The sequence below is a fragment of the Halichoeres trimaculatus genome, unplaced genomic scaffold (assembly GCF_033239565.1).
Source record: "Halichoeres trimaculatus isolate MK-OKI-2021-1 unplaced genomic scaffold, fHalTri1.1 fHalTri1_scaffold_23, whole genome shotgun sequence".
Lineage (NCBI taxonomy): Eukaryota > Metazoa > Chordata > Actinopteri > Labriformes > Labridae > Halichoeres > Halichoeres trimaculatus.
The window spans coordinates 21,277,329-21,300,496 of record NW_027437201.1 but is presented as its reverse complement, the minus strand read 5'-3'; the positions used below and the strand labels follow the sequence as shown (position 1 = coordinate 21,300,496).

General features: G+C 38.1%; 1 protein-coding gene across 5 annotated transcripts in view; it reads right to left on the bottom strand.

The window, feature by feature from the left end:
* The window catches only part of LOC141785632 (myosin phosphatase Rho interacting protein), an 80,057-nt gene that overhangs the window by 10,675 nt on the left and 46,214 nt on the right, over positions 1 to 23,168 (bottom strand). For 3 of the 5 annotated variants that reach the window (XR_012597546.1, XR_012597547.1, XM_074664070.1), the window contains exons 5-16: positions 20,753 to 20,837; positions 14,405 to 14,630; positions 13,724 to 14,282; positions 11,510 to 11,651; positions 11,300 to 11,416; positions 7,296 to 7,352; positions 7,107 to 7,175; positions 6,915 to 7,004; positions 4,168 to 4,277; positions 3,950 to 3,988; positions 720 to 1,479; positions 511 to 627 (exon numbers count right to left, since the gene is read on the bottom strand). Coding sequence is in view for 3 of the 5 variants with exons in the window: in XM_074664070.1 (XP_074520171.1) it covers positions 511 to 627; positions 720 to 1,479; positions 3,950 to 3,988; positions 4,168 to 4,277; positions 6,915 to 7,004; positions 7,107 to 7,175; positions 7,296 to 7,352; positions 11,300 to 11,416; positions 11,510 to 11,651; positions 13,724 to 14,282; positions 14,405 to 14,630; positions 20,753 to 20,837 (2,371 nt within the window). In the remaining 2 variants the exon portion in view is untranslated. The remainder of the gene's footprint in view (positions 1 to 510; positions 628 to 719; positions 1,480 to 3,949; positions 3,989 to 4,167; positions 4,278 to 6,914; positions 7,005 to 7,106; positions 7,176 to 7,295; positions 7,353 to 11,299; positions 11,417 to 11,509; positions 11,652 to 13,723; positions 14,283 to 14,404; positions 14,631 to 20,752; positions 20,838 to 23,168) is intronic. The other 2 variants (XM_074664072.1, XM_074664071.1) reach the window with 2 other exon arrangements.

Here is a 23,168-nt window from a genome sequence, read left to right as displayed (position 1 = left end):
GACATCAATGATCCAGATTACACTGCAGAAAAGGAGCAGAGTATGGGACATTTTTCACTGAGAATAAGACAAAAACACTAGATATGATTTCAGTTTTTGCTGCGTTTTGATCCTGAGGCAGGTTGGAAAATTACATTTTCTTTTTAATTCTGTCCAGTATCTTGCGGACCATTTCTTGAAAATTAAAAATGCAAACAACCTTTTTATTTTATTTCAAATAATGTCACATAAAGTGCAGTCTTATGAAAATGAAAAATGGATATTTGACTTTTTATCTTTATTTATTTTTATTCTTGAAATAAAAATGCATTTTCATTTGAAGTTTGTCCTAAATCTGCTTCCATATGTAAATAACTACTTTTATCTGTTAATTTAACCTGATTTTTCCCTTTGAGTGATGTGATCTGTCAGAGTCTGAGCGTTACAATCTGTCATGAGCTGATTCACTGAATGACTTAAACTTTAATATTATCATAACGATGTCTGCGGGATGTTTTGTGAGTGTCGTACCTGCAGCACGTAACCCTCTCTGGCACTTTGTTCCCTCCCGAGCGCGTCTTCCAGCTGCTCTTTCAAAGCACTGTTTTGTTTCTGCAGACGATCCAGCTCCTTCTGCTTCTGCCCCAACTTCACAAAGAAAGACAAAAAGAAAGAGGAGAAAGTTAAAACATGGATTCAAGAAGTGATTTTACTCATATGAACCCTTTCAGAAAACAAACCTCTTTGTCCAGCAGCGCGGCGAGCTCGTGAGCCGGTAACCTCTCAGAGTTTCCTGCCGCCGTGTTGATGGGCACCTGCTTCTCCTCCCTCAGCGGCGTGGTCTCCACCTGATGCCACCGCTGCTCGATCTCCTCCCGCACGTCTGAGCTTTTGCCGTCCTTCTTCACCTCGCCAGCAGGGTGCGTGGCTGCAGCGTGGTCCACCTCCATCTTCCCTTGCTCTTGACTTTCATGCGTCGACGATGCAGGCGGCGGCGCGGCGTTCAGCGTGGACATCACGGTGACGGTAACAGTATTTGGCGTGTGAGCTGCACTGCTTGTGCTGTGCGCAGGGACTCCCCTCCTGACGTTCTCCTTCTCAGCTTCGTCCGTCGTGGACTGCGGGTGGGATCCTGACACAGAGGAGGTGTGGAGCGAGGAGGTAGAGACGGGAGAGGACGCCAAAGAGGAGGCGGAGGAGGAGGGAGAGCAGTAGGAGGAGGTGGTGGAGAAGGATGAGCTGAGGTCGACCGTGTCCGCTCGCTCCTTCACGGGCTTGGAGGTCTGCTCCATCTTGAACTCGGACCAGTCGTAGGTCTTGGAGCGGCCCTCCCGCCGGCGCTCGCGGACTCTGCTCTTCCTGGGCTCAGAGGACGGGATGGACACGGTGTTGCCTGCAGGTCTCCTGTTGGGGGCCTCGGGGCTCGGGCTGGGGTCAGGGGTGGCCTGTGGACACGGTCCCAGCATCACCTGGGTCTGTAGGGTCTCATCAGTGACCGACCTGAACACACGACACACACAGAGGCACACGTCAAAGCAGGAACAGCGAGGGGTCAGGAAATCTTAACGTCAGCCAGACAGGAAGCTGGACACACAGGAAAACAAACGGTCGTTGCAGAGCAGCATCACCTCATCGACTATGACACATTAAAGTGAATTAATCATGCTCTCAAAGCACAAAGCACAGAGAAACGCTGCAGAGACACACTGCATCAGACTGAAAGCAGCTTTAATGTTCATGGTGGTAATCTGAGGGAAGATGGCTGCCCGGAGCTGCGACGCTGAAACCGTTTTTACAGCAGCTTAAAGTGAAGAATGTGTTTCCAGCTCGCTGCTTTACGCTGGGAAGGGGCAGAACGAGCTGTTTGTGTGAAAGCGTCGGGGAGTGGAGTGAATAGGAGGGAAAAACAAGAAGGGACAGAAGTGAAGAATGAGAAAGTGGCGTCTGTGGTGTCACACATTTTGAGGGGGAATCCTTGGGTCTCAAAGAGCAGGAAAACCATTTAGGTCAATTAGAAAGTGGGGAGAGACAGATTATTGGTGCCGATATTTGCATTTTGAAGAATATCGGCATCTACCTTTTCTTTTAATATGATACACTGCAAAAAAATGAAATCTTCCTAAGTGTTTTCATTTTATTTTAAGTAAAAATGTTCTTATCATAGTTGATAAGAGCCACATTCACCTGACCAGTCCAGAAAAATGTCTTATCTAGAGTTATTTTGAGACAAAACGAGGTCTGAATTGCTTAAAACAAGTTGAAAAAAACTTTCAGGTATTAACACATTTTCCTAGTTTCAGGTACTCAACAGTAGCAATTTTCTGTACTTTTTTGTGTTTATGTGGTAAAAAAAAATCAATTTGTTTAATTATAAAATATAAAAAAAATTCTAATTGACATATTTATTCTTTTTATATTACTGTGCAATGCTGTGTTCATATCCAGCATGGAAAATTGACGGCTCTTCCACTCCCTCACAGTCACTAGGATGCATTTAGGTACCTAAACATGGTACCTTTTGCTTTTACGTAAATCGGTACCCTGTGCTCTTGACAGAATTCAGTCAGTACCTATAAAAGTACCTAATTTGGTACACATCCTAACTCAGACCTCATTTTGTCTTTTAATAGCTTGAAAAAAGACATTTGTCTGGACTGGTCAGGTGAATGTGGCTCAGGTTTAACATAAAAAAAATGTTTTACTTACAATAAGAGAAAAACATTTCATAAGATTAAGGGAAGCATGATATATCTGTATCAATATCGGTATCGGACGATATTTACTTATTAGTTTCCAGGCATTTTCAGAGCATCTTGAACAAACTTTCAAGACCCAAATAATCTTGTTTTCTATGACTATGTAAACATCAAAACTACCTAAGAAGAGTGGAAAAGGACAACAAGATTGAAGATAAAATGAGATGATTTTTAGTATGTTCACAATTTGGTCATCTCAGTATTTTTCTTTTACTAATATTGATGTCGGTAAATATCGTTTTTCAGACCTAACAACATTACGAGTAATCTCTGCTTTCATCTCTTTTATTTTGTATCTTTTATCCCTTAAATTTTATTCCCTATCCTCTATTTGACTCTTTTTTTATAGTTTTATTCTTGTTTTATTTTTATTTTTATGCATATTTAATGATTGGCTCATTTTTATTTTTCTTACTGTTTCTATTTCCATGACTGTTCTATTATTGTTACTGGGTTTTTAATATAAAGTGTATAAGAGATTTTTTTTTTGTACCCCTGTACAGCACTTTTGTCAACCGAGGTTGTTTTGTAAACATGTTCTACAAATAAACTCTGGCTTAACTTGACTTGATAAGATTTTATTTTTTCGTAGCGTACGCTTTTCTCCTGATTCTTTAACGATTTTTGGGGCGCCAAATTGATTCAAAATGCGATTCTTTTATATTTCAGATTTTTGTGAGTTTTAATTTTCTTTTTCAACACCAGACCAAGTGAAAAAGTTGATTTATAATGTCTATAAATTATATCAGGAGACATACTTTCTCAAGAAATGCGCATGTGAGTCAGTTTTTAGGATTTTTTTGAGGAGATCTGACATCTCAACTTTTTTTTCCAACCCAGCTTTTAGACAAAGACTACTGAATATCGGCCCAAATATCAGTTGTCAGCTTCCTTAACTACTGATTATCGGTATCAATATCGGCCCTGAAAAAAAACATATCAGTCTACCTCTTGTGTTACTCGTATCTGACTTGTATCTGTTGATGGATCCATGTGTCGATCAGCTGCGTGTTTGCTCGTTGCTGTGACTGAGTGTGTGTTTCTACTGTGGCACAACCTCACAGGGACATTACTCAACAATCACATGACACGGGGACGACAGACACGCTGGGCCCGACATTGCTGAGCAATAACATCACTGTTGGAGGTTGGGGGTGGAGGGGGCAAGGGGGTGTGGGTGAGAAGGTGGGGGTGTCACACACAAGCACTCCAACCTGGGCTTCAGAACGGATAGTTTCAGAGAGATGTTTTTCCTGGAGTTGAAAAACCCGTTGATGGAGGAAGAGAAAGAAGGAAAGAGGAGGTGAAGAGGAAGAGGAGGAGGAGGAGTAGGAGGAGAAGAGGGGTTAAGAAGAAAAAAAATAAAACAAAGTGAGAAAAGCAGTCGTTTCATGTGCCGGCTCTGAAAGTGTTAATCCTCTTTGGGTATTACCGAGTGACATCGGGGGCGATGGTGGGCCGCACATTCTTCATGATGGCCTGAATCCAGTTGCGGCGGATTCCAGAGGTCATGGCTGACAGGGTGCACGCTCCATCTTTACACTGCGAGCAGACAGGCATTTCATTACAATGAGTGACAGGAACGAGACAACATGGTGATTTAAATAACTCTGACAAAGTTTAAAACAACCTGAGCGCTCATTCGTCACACGAACAAACCTTAAATAAAATCAAGTTATTCAGTCTGGACATGAAGAATTTCCCCTGATATTTTCAGTTTGCATCTAAATGTGTTACAGTAATTAAAAAATGTGGAAGCTTCAGATCTTTGGGGTTTTATCTGCAGAGTTATAATTCTTGATCCAACATGGAATAACTCAAAAAGCAGCTTTATTCGACTTCTCTGTGTGCCGAAAGCGTATATTCAAGGCTCTCACTACCACCACAGTTTGACCCATCGAGAAAATAAGAGAAGTAACACAGGATGTCCCTCTTTCCTGTAAAATATATTTAAATTTCTTTGTAAAATCGTCACTTCACAGCCTGTGAAAAGCATGATTTTCTGTGTGAGTGACTGAAATCAAATTACAGAAAATGAAGAAGAGACTTCGTGTCGATCAGTTTTAAAAGCCTGTGTTGTTTTATTTTTCATTTCTGAGGGTTGAATTGCTGTACCATGTGTACACATCATAAAAAATTAAATCTTATCAAGTGCTTTTAGTCTTATTTTAAGAAAACTTGCTGTTATGCTCGATATCATTTACATTAAAAAATCAAACAGTTCACGTGACAATTGGCTTCAGCATGTTTGTTGCAGGTCGTAGTTTTATGCGGAGCTGGTTCGAGTAGAATGGGACAGGAAGTTGTGGACAAAAACTATCTAAAATGCCCAGTGACTTTCAAAATAAAACAAACCGTGTCCAAACGAGATCGTATTTAACTTGACTGTGGCAACAAACTGACGTAATGAACGGAGCCAGACCAGGAGTTGACAGGCTGGAGGACTTACAGCCAAAACAAGATCAAGGAGACAAGTCTTCAACAACTACAAACTTTTTACAATTTTTGAACAGTTACGAGCAATTATTGCATTGCTTTTATTTTAAAGTGCCCATCCCTAAAACGAAGGCAATGCATCGAGCAAAATAAAGATTTCAACATGCGTTGAGCTCTGCAGCCTGAGTTACCGTCAAATTCCATCAGAGCTGCAAACACTGGAAAAACTGGAACCTTATCAAGTGTTTTGTCGTATTTTCAGTAGAAAATTTCTTTTTAGAATTGTATAAAGACATTGTTCTAGTTTTAAGCACATTTTCGTACAAATTTTTCATATTCCATTGGCTTTAAATAACTTAAAACAAGAGATTTTTCTAGACCAGGGATCTGTAACCTTTACTTTCAATAGATAAAATCAAGTGAATAATTTTCCAAACAAAAAGTTTTTTTTAATTTATAAAATTTATTTTGAATATTTTTAAATTTGCAAAAAAAAAAAAAAAATTTAGAAATTGGCAAAAAAAAAGGTTTGTGCAACAAAATTCTGTGGGTGAAATTTTAAAGTTTGCAAAATATTTTTTAAAAAATTATATAATTTTAGTAAAAATAATTAAAAGATGAAATTTAATTGGCAATATTTGCCTTTTTTAATTACATGTGCAAAAAAAACTTTGTTAAATATATGCAAAAATTTCAAACAATTTTTAAAATTTCAAACACTTGCCAAGACTTCAAAAAAACTTGAAATCTGACACATTTTGAATTTATTTTTAAAAGTATTGAAAAAATTCTTGAACTTGATAACGTATGGTTTTATTTAGTGTCAGTGTATTTAATAATAATCATTTTTAAAGTTAAAAGGAGTAAAGGAGCTGCAGGTTTAAGACCACTGTTCTAGACTGATAAGTTGGATGTGGCTCATATCAATTATAATAAGACCATGATTATTTAAAATAAGACAAAAACTCTTGATAAGAATTCAGTTTTTACCGTGTACATTTATCCACGCCAAACCCTCACAACGATCTCCACACGTTTGCTATTTCTGACTTCCTCCAGGAATCTCAGGGAGTTTCTTCACGCAGATGTAAACAAATGAGCCGACCTTGCGGCTACAGTTGTCCTCATGTTGGATTAACGTCGCAGTTCACGTCTATATGTAGCAGGAACAAAACCCGCTCTGACATCAAATGATAAGTAATGTGTTGCATTGCATTACTATATGTGTCTGCTCAGTATTTTGCTGCAGCAACAAGCGCTAAAAATGTTTAATGGTCAAAGGATTGTATGTCAAAAGTATTCTGTCAGGAGACGGGTTGCACAACTACTACTACGTTATTATGCAATAAATTAAACTTTAGAGACAAAACCTCATAGTTCTGCAAAGATTAAAACTGGAACAAAGGACAGAGCTGCCCAGGGTTAACACACTCTGCAGGATGGGGAGCACATTGGTTCAGAGAGACCAGCAGGGCTGGCAACGGCTGCAGCAGATTTAGACCAGCATGATGTCACCCCCTCACAGGGAGATGACAAGTCAAGTGACATCCGTCATGAGAGACAAACAATCGTTTCAGACAGAGAAATGGCAAAACCTGACACCTAAAGTTGCTCCGCATGGGGTCTGAGGCTGTTTATAGACCGGCAGGAGACAGCAGGGCTAAAGTGTGGAGACAATGAGTTTCATCTTCGCTGCTGATTTACGGCTTGGGACAATCGATGACATGAAGAATAAACACTCACCACGATCTGGAAGCCGTAATTCCTCTGGACTGGGAACTCCTTGACATCGTAGCATGTGGACAGGTCAATCTCTCCATCCAGCTCTGACGCCTGAGGAAAGAAATGGGTTAAAAAAAGCAAAGAGCAACAATTATAATTCTCTTTCATTCACTTTAACTGATTAAAACACGCAGCAACCGAACACGACCTCACCTCCTCAGCGATGGAGTCCTTGTAGTACCTCAGACTCTGATCCGTCAGGACAAACCAGTGTTTCTTCCACTGAGGGAGGAAAGGAAAGCATTAGTTCAAATTCACACACCTCTGTGTAAACAACATAATCCTGTTTGGTCAGGGAGATAAACAGACGGTCATTCAATACAACGAGTGAATAAAAATTACCATGCCGTCATCGTAGAGCTTCGTCATCCAGCCTTTTTTGAAGTTCAGCAGATCTGGCTACAAACGGGACAGATCAGAGTCATGTGATGTTATCATTTACATCCACCAAAACAAACACTGCAAAAATGAAGTTTCATCAACTGTTTTTTATCTTATTTTTAGCAGGAAAAGTCTTTTTAGACTTAATTATAACTTATTTTTCTAATTTAAAGCAACCTTTTCTTTCTTTCTTTAGTCGTTTCAAACAATTCAGACCTCATTTTTCTCTTTAAAAAACTTGAAACAAGACATTTTTCTAGACTGAGCAGTTAAATGTGGCTCATATCAAGTATAATCAGACAAAAACACTTGATAATATCACAGTTTTTTGCAGTGAAGTCACTCATTAACTGCATCATTAGATTGAAGGAGCAGGAAACAAAGACACCTCTTCTTTCTAAAACCATTTTGCACCTTTTTGTCACTGATTCTTCCAGAAACATCATGAAGCTCTCTGTGAACGCCGAGCATTAAAGGAGTGTTTGTTGACAGTACGCTCACTACCTGACTCGAGGTATAACTCCCACTATGAGGCTCCAGCTACGGAGACGGACTGGCGGGAGCTGGACTTTCCCTGTGAAACACAAACTGCTGCACATTGAAACCAAGCTCAGGTCTGTTTATAGACCTCCGAGTCTGCCACGCACCCTGAGCCCGGTTCTGCTAACAGGACAGTACCTTGGTTTTGTTGAGCTTCATCAGGTGCGGAGTGACCGTCTGGCAGAGAGTCATTCTGACGGCTAACTGCCTTCACTTCATATGTTGACAATCTGTTTCTGTCCGTCTGCACCGGGGACACACACACGACTGTGGCTGCTTCTGTGCCGGCTATTTATAATCCTCAGCGGTGGTGGTGGCGGCAGTGGTGTGTACATGAGAGTGTGTTTGAGTGGGTGGGGGTTCTGGCAGCTGTAGCTCAGCCAGTGAGGAAAAACCACACGCGGGCTGGATCAGCCCGGCAGCGCCCTCTGAGCAGACCTCAGATCAGTGGCCGTTTGTCAGACTGCTGGGAGTCAGAGCTCAGGAGGATATCAGTGCAAACTTAAGCAACGTGGAGGCTACTTTAATCCAGCCTGTGAAGACTGAGCAAAACAAGCGCTGATGTAATTCTGTATATACAGTCACCTTGAATAGTGGGACTAGGCATTCAGACATTTCAATTTAAAGTCCATGTAGAGCAAATCAAGACAATATCTTGTACCTGGTTGAAATTGTTGCATTTTTTACTTTTTGGAATATTTGCAAATCTTTAAAAATGTCATTTCTTAATTAAAAATACAATTTTTGAAAAAAATTTGCCAATTTATTTTACATGTTGCAAATGTATCAAATTTCATTTCTTCCATTTTTTATTTTGTTTCTGATTTCTTGATTTTTGCAAATTTATCAAACTTCATTTCTTCCATTTTTTTTTTTTGTAAATTTTTAAAATTACATTTTTTTGCAAAAAATTGAATTTATTTTGCAAATTCATTGATTTTCTTATTTATTTGAAATTCATTTTTTCCTATTTTTTTGCCAATTAATTGTATTTCATATTTTTAAAATTCAGCTATTTTTTTTTATTAAAAAAAACTAAGACAATAGATGCCCAATTCTATAAAATCCTAAAAACTTCTTGTGTAGATTATTATTCACTAGTTTTTAACTATGCATGTACACGTCATGATCTTTACTGTGAAGATAAAGTAGATTTTGTGGCTCCTGAATAATTGTAATCCAGGTGAGCTGAGAATAAATGGCTCCTGACTGCTGGGAGTCAGCGCTCAGGAGGATATCAGTGCAAACTTAAGCAACGTGGAGGCTACTTTAATCTAGCCTGTGAAGACTGAGCAAAACAAGCGCTGATGTAATGTATGAAATGCTGTATACAGTCACCCTAAACAGTGGGTCGCCCAGGCATTAAGACATTTCAATTTTGAGTCCAGCAAAAGCAAATTGAGACATTTTCTTCTAAACACATTAAATAGGTCATAAATGTATTTCCTTAAAACAAAATTTCTGTGTTCAGGATTCAATGGGCGGGTCAGAAATCATACCCGCGTTACGTAACGGGGCTGTCATTAGCATAACCCTGCCCCTACTACTGGTGTGGTGTAATACGTACAGCGTCGTTAGCTTCGGCGGTTTTCCCGCTCGTTTTGAGTCTCGAATCGCATTTGACAGTGCTATACGGTGAGGGACGAAGCTTAGCGCTATCAGAGTCTGATTCAGAGTCAGATTCAGGCTTTATTAGCTCAAACAGGTGGCGCTGGGTGCGCCCGTTGACGCTGCTAGCGTTAGCTTCCGTTGCTAATGTAGGTAACGTTTCTGTACAGTTCACGGAGGCGGCCCTCCTCCCGCGCGTGAGCGTGGTTCCTGCGCCTCGAGCTTACACGCCCCCAGCGTCTGACAGCAGAGAGAAGCGCTTATTTCTCCATGATTTTGAGACTTTAATTTATATATTTAGATTTTTTTTTTTTTTAATCTTTCAAATATGGCTCAGTGGTCAATGACGCATGGCACAAATTTATTGCTGCTTTGCGCGGACTTTAATGCAAAATTTTTGTTTTCTTGCCACAATCAAAATGATGATTTTTTTTTTCCAAAAAGGTCATTTTTTCCAAGATAATCCGTGTAATGTTATTGCTATTACTATTTTAGATTGGTACAATATAGGGAATCAACTGTTTGAGTATTAAGGTTTTGAATATTATGGTATAACAAAAATCAAAGATGGCTGCCAGTTTTCTTGTCTTTTTACACTTGATATGAGCCACATTCACCTGACCAGTCCAGAAAAATGTCTTGTTTCAAGTTATTTAAAGACAAAATTGGGTCTAAATTGCCTGTAACATTTAAAAAAAATCAACCAGTGGAGTAAGAAAAATGTGCTTGGTAAGATTAGGATGTCTTAATACAAGCACACTTCTCTTATTCGAAGCAGTTCAGACCTCATTTGAGCCTTTAAATAACTTGGATAAGACTTTTTTCTGGACTGTTTACGTGGCTGTGGCTCTTATTAAGTCTAAAAAGACATTTTTACTGAAAATAAGACAAAAACACTTGATAAGATTTCCGTTTTTTACTGTGTAATTGGTATGGTACAGCTTATACAATGAGAAAGAAATAGCTTTATTTTTATCCTTAGCTTTGTTCTGTTTCATGGGTGCCGTGATTAAGGGAAGGTGTTTGTTATTTATTGTATTTCATCAACAATATTTTGGTTCAATGTGACTCAATAAGTTTCCATGATCTTACAAAAACTCCCTTAAGTTCTTAATTCTTATTTCTTTATTTTCTCCAATCCACAGCTTTGACGTGATTAATTTCATTCATCTGTGTGCCTCATTCATAAACTCCATTCAGTCCAAGCAGATAGAGTAAAATCAATGGAGCCAGAAGAAACCAGACAGTCTCTAAAATTCAATTTAAACTTGAAGGACCTGGATGAGCAGAAACTTCTTTCAGCTAAACTCAGCAAAGGCTGAAGTTATTGTTCTTGGACTGCAAAAACTGAAATCTTATCGGGTGTTTTTTTTGTTTTTTTTTTTAAGTATAAAATGTCTTTTTAGACTTAATATGAGCCACATTCACCTGACCACTCCAGAAAAAAAATGTCTTCTAGTTACTGAAAGACAAAAATGAGGTCTGAATTGTTTGTAACAAGTAAAAAAAAAAAATTGAGACATCATTCTAGTTTCAAGCAAATTTTCCAGCAAATTTCTTTTTTTTTTCCTTATAGAGTATAATAAGACATTTTTACTCAAAATAAGACAAAAACACTAGTGTTATGTAGGTGCATGCATTAACAAACCATGCATGTTTGTATTATATCGGCACGTCTTCACTCTGGATAAATCTGTCTCTACAACCAAGACAATTCAACAACCAACAAATCACTGATTTTTCTTCCCTATTTGTTTAAACTTAATTAAAAAATTGAATCAATTGACTGATATTGTGTCATGTACTTTAGTACTCACAGTCATGGAGGATTCAGTGACTCTGCGGTCCAGGGACTTTGCTCTTCTTAAATTGGAAAAAGTGGAGCTGGACACATCAGGGACCGACCGATCCTTCCCTGAATCCAGGGACATATCCTACAAAATGTGGTTTATTGGGATTAATTAGAAGATCATGTTATAGTTGAGCTTGTTCATAAAATAAAACATGTAGGAGAAAGAGTAGCATACATGTTTGTTAGCCAGGTAGCGTCTCTCGCTGCGGCCTTGTCTCTGGATCAGCGTGTTGTTGGAGGAGGGTTCATTGGTGCTGCCGGTGTCCATGTGCTCGTCAGACTGACCCTCCTCGAACCGGCCGATGATCTGAGTTCGCCTGGAGACACAGAATCAGCGCTTTCTCAAAGATCTGCTCAAAATAGGTTATTTCCCATGCTTAATAATTCTTTAAAACTGACATTTCTGCAGCATACTTAAAAGATTTTTCCATCTCAAACAATGATGCAGCATCACATCTTCAGATGATCGGCATAAAAACAAGACCAAAGCATGATATGAAAGCAAGTTTGAGTCTTTGAAAATCCTTGTCACTCAATGTTGAGAAAGTCTGGATCCATCCCAGACTCAAAGTCCCTTTCATACACGACCATGTGCATCATATAATATCCCCAAAGAGAATATTCCAGAAAACAGAATGACAGAAGTTATGTTATATGATGAGAGATTAAACTCTGGAGGAAAAGAGAAAGGACCAGAATGATGGATTAAAATTTGCAGAAGTAGCAGCAATGGATTCACATTCAGGGTTACCTTCAGGCACTGCGCTGGTGAATGTGTGTTTATGTGGATCAGACTGTACGTTAACCCATCACCAGTACAAACCATCTCTGTGTGTGAACATAATACACAGGAAACAAGAGTTTATGAGTCAGTGTGTGTGAGTGCTCCCAGGCAGTGCAGAGATGAAATGATAGAAAGCAGGAATCAGCGGTGACCAGCAGGGGGCAGCATTGGGGCAGGGGTGGAAGGGTTGGTTGAGCATTAGGTCTGAGAAGCTCTGCTCAGAAGCCCCTGGAAAAGATCAAAACCACAAACTAGCAAAGTAGCAAGAGCAGGAAGATCACAGAATAGAAAGTAACACATGCATCCAAAGCCCCAAAGTCATTTCTGGCAAACCACTGGTGAGCTAGGGACGGCAGTTAGCAAAAGATGCTCAAGGCAGGAGTGCCTTCAGGACAGCAGCCACAGGGTGGTGCTAAAAACACTAGAATGCTAACTGCTTTAGGCAATGCATCAGCCTCAAAAATGGATCATGAACAAGGGTCTGCAACCTGCAGCTCTTTGACTCCTGCAGTGGATCCCTGTAGCTTTAAACACTTATTATTGAAATAAAGAATTTTTAGTTTTCTTCCAGAGGGTATGGACGATTAAAGACACTGACACTGAATAAAATCCTGCATTAACATTTTGTTGAACTAAATCTGCATCACGTCTGTCAATAAAGCCTGCCACCAAGCTTGATATGTGGCAAGACAACAAAAAATGATGAGTTGAGCAGAATATACAATACATGTTACTAGATTCATGTTCTTTCAGAAATTTTGAAATTTTAAGAAACTGAATTATATATTTTTTTTATTTGGCCAATTTTTTAAAATTCAAAAATGGTTGAAATTGTTGCATTTTTTTTTTAATATTTTGAATTTTTGTGAATCTTTGAAATTACATTTAAAAAAAAAAACAATTTTTGAAATTTTTGCCAATTTTTAAAAATTATAAAAATTTAACAAATTTGATTTCTTCCATTTTTTATTTTTGCAAATTTATCAAATTTCATTCCTACCATTTTTTTATTTTTTGAAAATTTATCAAATTTCATTCCTACCATTTTTTTATTTTTGCAAATTTATCAAATTTCATTCCTACCATTTTTTATTTTTATTTTTTTTTGTAAATTTTTAAAACAAAATTTTAAAAAATTTTTTTTGCAAATATTTGAATTCATTTTGCAAATTCATTAATTTTTTTAATTTGAAATCCCAATTTTTATTTTTTGCCAATAAGTTTTTTTTTTTAAACTTGAGCAAATTTTTTGAATTAAAAAACTAAATCATTACATGTTCAGTTTTATAAATTCCAAAAAAACTCTTGTGTAGATAATTATTCACTAGATTTAAACTATGTATGCACTTTTACAAACTTTTTATAAACACTTTTCAGTCTTTATTGTGAAGGTAAAGTAGATTTTGTGGCTCCTGAATGACTTTAATCCAGGTGAGCCGAGGAAAAATGGCTCCTATGACAGTAAAGGTTGCAGGCCCCTGACATGTAGCATGCTTTCTGTATGTTTTAAGGCTGCGCTAACAGCTAACAACCAGTGGTTCATTAACAGTTAGGAGTCTTGATTTCTGCTGAGTAATGTTTTTACACTGATCCATAACCTCTCACCTGCGCTCCTCCCCAAACAGCCGAGCCACCTCCTCTCTGCCGGGGCTCCGAGTCCGCGCCCTCAGCTCTTGGCGCTTTTTATCTGAGCGGAAGGCTTCACGGTAGCTCAGCCTGCGAGCCCGTGGCACGTCCGACAGCACCGTGTAATCCCTGCCGGCCCGGCCCACTCTGCCCCCTCCACTGTTAACACCGCCAGCGCTTCCTCCACCACCGGCGTGCCCCTCCCAGGTGGGCGTGGTCACGCTGGGATCTGAGTCCAGTGAGCTCTGGGAGGAGCTGATGGTGGAGTAGCTGGGGGAGACGAGTGCACCTGGAGAAGGGAAAGGGTCTTGGGAGGGTTGGTAGGGGGAAGTTTGGGGGTCTGACTCGGACTTGTACCTGGGACTGGGGGCTCCTAAAGAGGAGGAGGATGCTGAAGAGGACAGGGGCAGGTGCTGGGGTGGCTGGGGTGGCTGGAAATGCGGTGTGGACTGTGGGGAAGGCTCCGACTTGGTCTTCTCCAGGGAAAAGTAACCGCTTTCCACCCGTACCTTGCGTCCGGTGGTCACTGTGGCGCCGTCTAAATAAATATAAATCATATTAAAAATGTTATGAGTGGCGTTGCCTTCATGGTCAAATTAGCTGAGAGCTGGTTGTGTTTTCTAACAGGAAGGTGGGAGCCGTGCTTCCTCTCAGTCTCACCGTCCTGTGTAGTGACACTGGACTCTGGTTGGCTCTGGCTCAGCTGGCTGATGCAGGAGGCACTGCGGCTGCAGGGGATGGTGGCCCTGCTCCAGCGGCTCTCCTCCTGCCACAGAGTGGCGCGGCTCGTCGGGACGCGCTCAGCGCTGGCGATGCTGCTGGGCAGGCAGGGGATGCTGCCTCCGCTGCTGCTGCTCGTCACCGTGACCTTGGCGGGACCGGGCTCCTGGGCGGGGGTTTGGGATGGGAGGAGAGGGAGGGAAGAGGAGAGGACACGTTGGGAGGTAAGGTCACAGAGAGACTACGGCGAGGAGTGTGAGGAGGGAAGAAATTAAAGGGTGATTACAAACTGAAAAGCAACCTCAGAGCACAGAGGCAGCTTGTTTTCAGGAGACGTTTGAATATTCAGACGTTTATGATTTCCCATCACTGAGCCTTTTTGATTTTTAGAGTGTGTGCTGAAATTAAAAATCAAAGAAACAAGAAAAAGAAAACTGCTTTCATCATTAAAAAAATAAATCAAGAGGGAGTAGTTTGAAAAAAGGGACAGGGATCAGTAGCTCCTCACAGCACAGAGTTCATTTTCAAAGGCCTGAGTGATTTAAAGGATTCAGAGAAGAAAGGGAGAAGATAAAGGAGAATAATTATTTGAGAGTAACATTACACATAATGTCTCAATCTGGACTTTAAATAATGGATTTAAACAGATTTTCAAAGCGAATCTCCAGCCAACCCCAGAAACATGCTGCTAATAATCACTGAGAGAAACGTCCTCCTCATTCACCCTTCACCTGGATCCATCAGAATCACAGTCAGTTATTTATCAACTCACTGGGTGTCCATTCATGTCTTCAGTGGAAAAACACTGGCCTGTAGTAACTCCAGCCTGCCAATCACAAACAGCTTTTCATGTTAATGCTTTCATACGTTGCTGATTAAAGAGTTCAGATAAACCCAAAATGTTCTCACTGTTTTCCGATTGAGTCTGTAAGTGAACGGGAGGTTAGCTTGTTATAAAGCAGGAACATGGGGTGTTAGCATCTTGTTGCTAATGATGATAAAAATAATGATGAAAGCCCCGTTCAGCCTCCCTGCAGATTCAATATGAGACATTACGTGTTCCCATTTGGTTTTGTTCTTAACTAGGGCTGTCAAAATGAAAGCATTAATCAGATTAATCCCACTATCATGATTAATTTGTTTAAACATTTTAACTCAATGAACTCATCTGCTCTGCAAAAAGACTCAAAATCCATTAAATGTCTCTGGCAACACATTTTGGGCAGTTTGTCCAAGAAGATATGAGTAAAATAGATTAAAAAAAGAAAAAGAAAAAAAGAAAGAAAAAAAAGGTCAATAAATAAATGGATAAATTAATTAAAAGACGAATGAATAAAAATTAAAATGAATACATTAAAAATAAATGAATAAATGGATGAATAATCAGACTAAAAAAACAATATAAATCAATAAAAAAAATAAAAATAAAAAATACATTTATGGATAAATTAAAAGATGGAAAGCAAATAAATAAAAATTAAAATGAATAAATTCAAAAAATTAATTAATAAAAAGAAAGATAAGACTAAAAAAATAAAATGAATAAATTAATTCAAAAAAGAAATAAAAATAAAAATACATTAAAAGATAAATAAATAGATGGAAAGACGAATAAATAAAAATTAAAATAAATGAATAGATAAATAAACAGATAGACAAATAAATACAAAATAAAATAAATTTATTAAAAAAATACATCAATAAATAAATGCATAGATGGAAGAATAAAAATTTAAATAAATACATATTGAAAAATAAATTAATAAATATATATATAAATAAATAAATAACAGATTGAAAAATAAATAAAAATCATAATTAATTAATTAAGAAAAATTAAAAATAAAAACACTCTTTGTACAAGGCTCCATCAACATGTTGAGTGCAAAAATATCTCCTCCTTTCTTAGGTCTGTCGTGAAAAGGTTGTTCATGATGCTCTGAAAACCTCTGGCTGCCAATGAGTTAAGGTCTGAGGCTAAAACTTGAAGGCGCTAACCCAGAAGACTAACATTTCTCAGTGTGCAGAGGTTTTTACAGCAGAGTTTGAGCATCTCTTCCTCTTCTTCTGGGTGAGAATTTGAGATTTAACACGTTCCTGTCCTGATGCATCAACCTGGTTGGTCACTTTCATATGAACTCCAGAAAAATGCAGGAATGAGCATCGATAAATTAAAGTATTGTTGGTGTACAGAGCATCAAAAAAAGAGCCAGACTCTAAATTTGGACTCACATGGGACTCAGTTAAGGTCAGCGCCGTGTCACCGCTGCCGCTCAGCAAATGAGTGTTAGCATAAAGCCAGCAAGGTCACAGTCTGATTGAGCCACCGTCATTAGAGGAACCAGACAATGAACTTCACAAATTTGGCCTGGTAACAATAAAGAGGAGGGGAGTGAGAGAAATGGTTTCCACAGTGGGTGGTCTCCACAGTCTGATGTACTTTTGATCATTTTATCATCGAGCTTGACTAAGTGCTGCGGTTATTCATAATCAGAATCAAATTTACTTTATTGATTCCCATGATATATAAAAGTTATTTCTTCATCTAATTCTCGTTTATTTTGGAGCACAGTTATCTTAAAGTTCAAGGTGATACCTTTTTTTCATCATCGAATTAGAAAGAATACATTTTAATTATTTTTAACTAAAGTATGTATATGATACATGGCGAGAAATTAGAAAACAACAAAAAAAGTAGCATTGGAAGACGTTTTCAGGACAAGCACAAAGCACTTGCTGAAAAATACCAAATTGAAGAGGAATGAATGCGATGGCTTTCAAAACTAGGGATGAACGATATTGATCAATATCGGTATCAGTCAATATTTACTCATTAGCTGTCAGCCATTTTCAGAGCATCTTAAATGATCTGTTATGACTGTTATGAAAAATAGAGATCAAAGTTGCATCTTGCAGCCCTGTTACCTTTTTTTTTACGAGGAGAATGCCAAAGTTGAAGAGCCATCACTGCTCTGTTTTTGGCTGTAAACAGCCACATAGTTCCATGCTCAAGCTTCCCATCTCTGAAGAAGACAGACTAAGTGTCTAGAGTTCATTTATCAAGGAAATGTTCCAGCTACACTCAGTAAAACTGTGCATGTGTGTGCTAGTCACTTCACGGCCGACTGCTTTTCCAACTTTGGACAGTCCAACAGAGGGCTAGCCAATAGACTGGTCCTGAATCCAGGCGCATTACCAACCATCCTCCAACAGACCTGGGACCCTGGAAATGTGAGTGTTTTAAATGCTGTGTGCTGTGGAGCAGATGGAAGAGCTTTTCCTCAGTGTCCCCCCTGTCTCTGTGTTAGCTTCAGGATGCTAACTTTAGCTGCTGTTAGCCTGTTGTTTTAGCCTGTAATGTTACAGTAAACGAGCTTCTCTGTTTTCTAAACATTGTGCACTCGGAGCTCGTGGCGCCGCTCTCAGTGACGTGGAAGAGCGGGGCGGTATCAGCGGTGGCTCATTTACATATGAAGGCCACGCCCACTAAATCAGAGCGTTCTGAACAGAGGGGCTATGAGAGCCTGGAAACAATGCTGCTGTGCTTGATTTATTGGCTTTTTGGACCAAAACATGTTACTACCATTTCATGAAGACATCAATGATCCAGATTAAACTGCAGAAAAGGAGTAGGATATGGGAACTTTAACAGGTTAAAAAAAAAACAAATAAAACTTTCTTAACTCATTTAAAAGGATGTTTCCTTTCAGTCTCCTAAGTCAGACAGTCTGCTTTCTCAATAATTCTGTGAGGGCTTAAAGGGTGAAATCAGAGCATATTTGGAGAATCTGTCATGGAAATTTTGAGCCTATTAAAAAGTTTTTACAGACAATTTCCTGTACTTTCATGTGAAAAACAGGGCTCAAAGGAGGCAGTCAGAAAGAAGAAAATAAATCTGTGCAAATACGATGCTTGTTGCTGTTTTCCCCTTCAGACGGCAGAAATACTTGCTCTAGGTTAAATTCCACAAAGTGCTCCTCGATTAAAAAGCTGAGCTGTTATGACGGCTGCGCTCGTGTTCGCGGCCCACATGGAGGTGATGATTTTTCAGACAGAGGAATCTGTCCTGACCGGGCAAACAAGGCCACAGGAAAGAGTTCGGGGGCAAAAAGCCTGGCAGGTGAGACGGCAGCTGCTGGGTGTGACAATGAAACACAGCGCACCAGCAAATTCAAGAGGATCGCGAGCTGAGTGTTATTTTCCCTGGCAGCTGTCGCCCATTATGTTTGCTCAGGAATGTTTTGATAAGTCGGTAAAGTTGCAGACTACTTACCGGTGATACTGTATCAAAACCAGAACTACAAGGTGTCGGTATTTCCTCCAGATAAGCAGCTGTCAACTCAGACTTCATCACACACATGACACCATCTAATCAACTGTTTTCTCCGCTCAGAAAAGTATGCAGTGCGTCCACGTGTGACGAAAACATCATGTGAGTCGTGCATGCAGATATGGATCCCTGTTGATCGTGAAGCTGGCAGGAAAACAATACGTCTCTCTGAGCGAGGGGAAACAGCTGCTGTTGTTGGAGAGGAATGAGAAGCCTCTGCTGAACGCTCAGAAAGCACACGTCGTCCTTCACAGTGTGTTTATCTGCTTTTTGTGTGCAGTAAGTGTGTCGTGTTTACAGTCAAAGTGTGAGCAACAAAGCTACAGAGAGCAGATTATCTGACAACTGGAGACGCCTCGCTGACAGTGTTAACACAGATAGACCGATATGTTTTTTTCAGGGACGATACCTGTTATCAGTACTCAAGGAAGCTGATAACCAATATTTGGGCCGATATTCATTTACAGTAAGAGTGAAAATATCTGTATCAAATATTTGATGAATTGTCTTGTCTTTTTTTCCTGTTCCATTTAATTTTTTTTTTTCAAATATTATTATATTTGTTATTGTTATCATTATTTATTTATTTATTTATAATTTTTTCCACTTTTTTTCTTATATTTTGTTTTGTTGGATTTTGCTTTATCATCAAGATTTACTAAAATCATTTTTGTCTTTTTTGTTTGTGTGTTTGTTTGTTTGGTTGACCTGAGTTACTTTAAATAAGACATTTTTCTGGACTGGTCAGGTGAATGTGGCTCATATTAAGTCTAAAAAGACATTTTCTACTGAAATAGGACAAAAAACTTGATGAGATTTCCTTTTTTCCCCCATTTATTAATTTTCCTTTTTTAAATTTTATTTTATCTTTTTTTTCTGAGTTTTTTTGATATCAGTATTATTATTATAAATATTATTAAGTTGTTTTATTTTTTCTACTTTTTTCATATATTCTGTTTTGTTGGGACTGACTACTGCAAATAAGACAAAAACACTTGATAAGATTTCATTTTTTCCCTATTCATTTTATTTTATTTTTTTCAATCTTTATTTTTTTCTAAGTGTTTTATTATTATGATTATTATTATTATTATTATTATTATTATTATTATCTTTTTTTTAAAAAAAACATTTTTTTGTATACTGTGTTTTGTTGGACTTCGCTACTACTATCGTTACTACTATCATTAATGTCTTCTTTGTTTTTATACAACTCAATTATTACTACCTATTATTACTAAACCTAAGGTTTTTGATTTTAATCATTAATCATTATTGCTACTACTGTCCTTTGAGCCTCTTACTTATTTTGTTTTTTATTTTCTAAAAAATACATATTTTTATTTTTATTCAAAAGCCATCCCCACACACATAATTTGTCTCCTTTTGTTGTCTTTGATTGTTTAGACTTAGTTATATAATTATTATTATTTTTTTTTCGTGTATGTGTTCCACCTGGATTGAACTGAATGAAAAAAGAGAAAATATCAGCGTCAAAATTTGGGATAATACAAACTCCAACACTTAACTTTGTTTAAAGCCTTTAAGCATATGTTTATTAAACAGCTCCCAGGCTCAGCAGCTGTCTTATTAAGATAAATGAAAACTTAAAAAAATAAATATCTCTCTAAAGTTTTCTACAGTAAGTCAAGTTTTCCAAAAAAGTAGAGACTGCAGACAGAGGCACGGCTGGACTGGAGACAGAATAACACAGACTGAAATTTAATTCCTTTTAAGACGTCGGATTAAAGAAAAGGCGGATGCCGATATGCTTCAAATGCCGAATATCGGCACCAATAATCGGTCTATCCCTAGTGTTAACGAACATGCATCAGAAAAGCTGCTGCACTTGTTGCTAATATCACCAAAGAGCTTTCAACATTTCCCTGAATCTGTTGAACTCATGTTCTGGCTCTCTCTGAGAAAAGAAACTTTAAAGTGCTGAACATTGTTGTTACCTGGTGAGTCGGAGGATCAACCTTGCGTTTCTTCTTCTGGTTCTGTTTGTTGGTCCGAGGGTAAACAGTGAGAGCTTCCTGCCACCTGAGGACGGGCAAACAGAGTGTTGTTGTAGTACGCAGAGAGGATCAATAAATGATAGAGACACAGTTCCCTGCAGAGGAATAAAAAGACTTCAGCCTGCCAGAGAGAGCATTTACATAACAGGTACACAAATATACAGCAGTATAAACACAATCCACTCCTCAAACAGAGAGGCAGAGGAGGGAGACACGACATGAAGCCAGTGTCTAATCCTCTAATCTCAAACACAAAGTCCATTAAAGCCGACAGGAGGATCCTGACATTGTTCCCACTTGATGATTTATGTATGTTCACCACGATGCCAACCAAAGCTTCTCTGTTACACTTAAACAGGACGAAAAGTGAAGGTTTCTATTAATAATTTGACTTTTACATTTCAAGTCCATGGGGTTAACTTATCAGTTATACTAAATATTCATTTCAAGCAATGACTGGTTTTAACGTTGGGTCATTTGGCTGAAGTTTCACTTTCATTTCATACAGAAAGTTAACAGTTTCCATCATTTATTTAGCTAAAAATGCAAGTCGTGTTGGAATTTGCAGTTTTTGTGCTGATTTCTCAAACTTCAAGATTAGCCTGACCTGCCAATACTGATTTTTATTTTTCATTTGTTTATAACTGACAGCATATACCTTCAATGTTCTAATCTTGTTTTATTGTGACTCATTGAACAATACCCGTGAAACAATAAAACAGGGATAGACCGATTATCGGGCCGATATTTGGCATTTTGAAGCATATCGGCATCAGCCTTTTTTTTAATCCGACGGCCGATAAGAAACAAATTTAAAACTGCGTTGTTGCAGCTCTGATGCAGCCGCTCTGCTGTCTGCAGTCAGTTCTTACGGTAGATGCAGTTAAATTAAAATTTTGGAAAACTTTTAATGTAGAAAACTTTAGCTATTTAGTTTTTAAGTTTTCATTTAATTTTATAAAACATGCTGCTGAGCCAGGGAGCTATTTGATAAACTAATGCTTAAAGGTATTTGAATGAAGTTAAGTGTTGGAGTTTGTAGTTTTTAAAATTTTGACACCAATATTTTCACTCTGTCTGCAAATTAATATCAGCTTCAAATATCGGTTATCGGCCTCCTTGACTACAAATAATCCGTATCGGCCCTGAGAAGTCTATATCGTTCTATCTCTACATTCAAATTTTTATGTTTTAATTTAAACAACCAATAAAGTGTCCTGAGTTTTAGGTCTCAGAGCAAAAATCAACAATGGCTGGCTGTCAGACCTTTTGGAGGTTTATAAGATCAGTTTCATTTGTAAGGATGGGCTGATCACCGATCCCCCAAAATTAAGGAAATCAGCATAGATAGATCAGTGTATGTCTAGTCAAGTTTTCTCTTCAAAATTAACACTAGAATACATGTCTGTTTTAAAAGCTATTTGAATAATTTAGATAAAATAATTCACTTTGTGTGTGTTTGAGAAATCTGCATCGACTGTGTTACCCGTTGTCCAAATTTTTGTACATCGTACGACTGATGTGGACAAAAAATTAGTAATAGATGACACTGAGATAGAACAAGTGAAAGAAATAAAATTTCTTGGAATAATTATACAAAATAAACTTAGTTGGAAACCTCAAATAAACCATATTAAAGCTAAGTTATGCAAATCACTAGGAATAATTTCTCAAGTCAAAGAGTTTCTGAATGAAAAAAACTTATATGTTTTGTGTTGTTCCCTTGTTCTCCCTTATATGACCTATGGCGTAGAGGTGTAGGGGAATACGTATAAAACTCATCTTGATCCGATTTGTGTGATCCAAAAAAGAGCAATTAGAATTGTAAATAAAGTGACCTACAGGGAACACACAGACAAACTTTTTACCAAACTGAAAGCTTTACAATTTAGGGATTTGGTTTTCTTTAAAACAGCCCAGTTTATGTATAACATAAAGAACAATAAGTTACCTGTTCATATCCAGGGATCATTTCAGAAGAGAGATATGGTTTTTAATTTTTAAAAAACAGATTGCAAGAACAAACATAAAACAGCACTGTATTTCTGTTGCTGGGGTTAACATTTGGAACAAGTTGGACCCAGAGCAAAAAGATTGTTTATCGTTATTTCAATTCAAAAAGAAAACCAAGCAAAATATTTTAAATTTCTATGTTGAGAATGACCAATGACTGTTTGAAAGTCTTTGCATCCAGTATATTTTGTTTTGTGTCTTGTATTAAAGCATTGTGATGCATATCGGTTTAAAAAAGAATTGGTAGTTTCTGTTAAAGCTGTGATGTATGGACTGGTAGCCATATATATGTATCTTCTCAGGGTACCATGTTGTTTTGTTGCTATTTCTCGCTCAGTTAACA